The sequence below is a fragment of the Nematolebias whitei genome, chromosome 20 (assembly GCF_014905685.2).
Source record: "Nematolebias whitei isolate Nwh7 chromosome 20, NemWhi1, whole genome shotgun sequence".
In the NCBI taxonomy this organism is placed as follows: Eukaryota; Metazoa; Chordata; class Actinopteri; order Cyprinodontiformes; family Rivulidae; genus Nematolebias; species Nematolebias whitei.
In genome coordinates, this window is record NC_056517.1 from 40,457,827 (window position 1) to 40,458,685 (window position 859).

Sequence of the window (859 nt, forward strand, 5' to 3'; positions counted from 1 at the left end):
TGGATGGATGATGGCTAGATGTATGGATGGATGTATATATGTATTGATGATGGATAGATGTATGTATGGATGGATGGATGGATGGATGTATGGATGGATGAATGATGGATGGATGATGGATAGATGTATGGATGGATGTATATATGTATTGATGACGGATAGATGGATGGATGGATGGATAGATGGATGGATGGATAGATGATGGATGGATGGATGGATGGATGGATGCATGTAGGACAATGTTTGGTCCTCACCTATTGACTGTCCCTTGCATCTCATCTTCATCTGTTTGTGTCCACAGAGTTTCTATGAGGGACAGTCGGCTCCATGGGACTCAGCCAAGAAGGACGAGAACCGGATGAAGAATCGCTATGGCAACATCATCGCCTGTACGTCCCTCACACCAACACCGTCCTTCTGCGTGTGTTTTCAATGCATGGTTAGGCCTACAGTGGAGCTTTATAGCCTCAAGAGCCCGGATCTGAGCTGATCTGCATCAGCTGCTTAAGATTCATTGCTTAAGAGTTAGTCACCTGACCAGTCTCTGCCACATGATTGACTGGTTCTTCACTCTGTCAGAACACACAAACACACACTCAAGCACACACAATGGCTCTAATGAAGAGGTTAATAATTGGCTTATAGATCTTTAATTCAGAGGAAGTTAATTAGAGCTGATAATCACCACAGCAACTGCAACTAACGTGTGTGTGTGTGTTTTAGACGATCACTCTCGTGTGCGTCTGCAGCCTCAAGATGGAGACTGCGGCTCGGACTACATCAATGCAAACTATGTGGACGTGAGTGAATACGTTAGTTAGTTAGTTAGTTAGTTAGTTAGTTAGTTAGTTAGTTAGTT

At 43.7% G+C, this 859-nt stretch overlaps 1 protein-coding gene across 1 annotated transcript in view; it reads left to right on the forward strand.

The window, feature by feature from the left end:
• Positions 1-859, forward strand: part of LOC119426470 (receptor-type tyrosine-protein phosphatase mu) — a gene marked incomplete at its 5' end in the record, with an annotated part of 46,197 nt that overhangs the window by 17,230 nt on the left and 28,108 nt on the right. Inside the window, 2 exon segments of the mRNA XM_037694031.1 lie at positions 302-389; positions 724-816. Coding sequence (XP_037549959.1) covers positions 302-389; positions 724-816 — 181 coding nt within the window.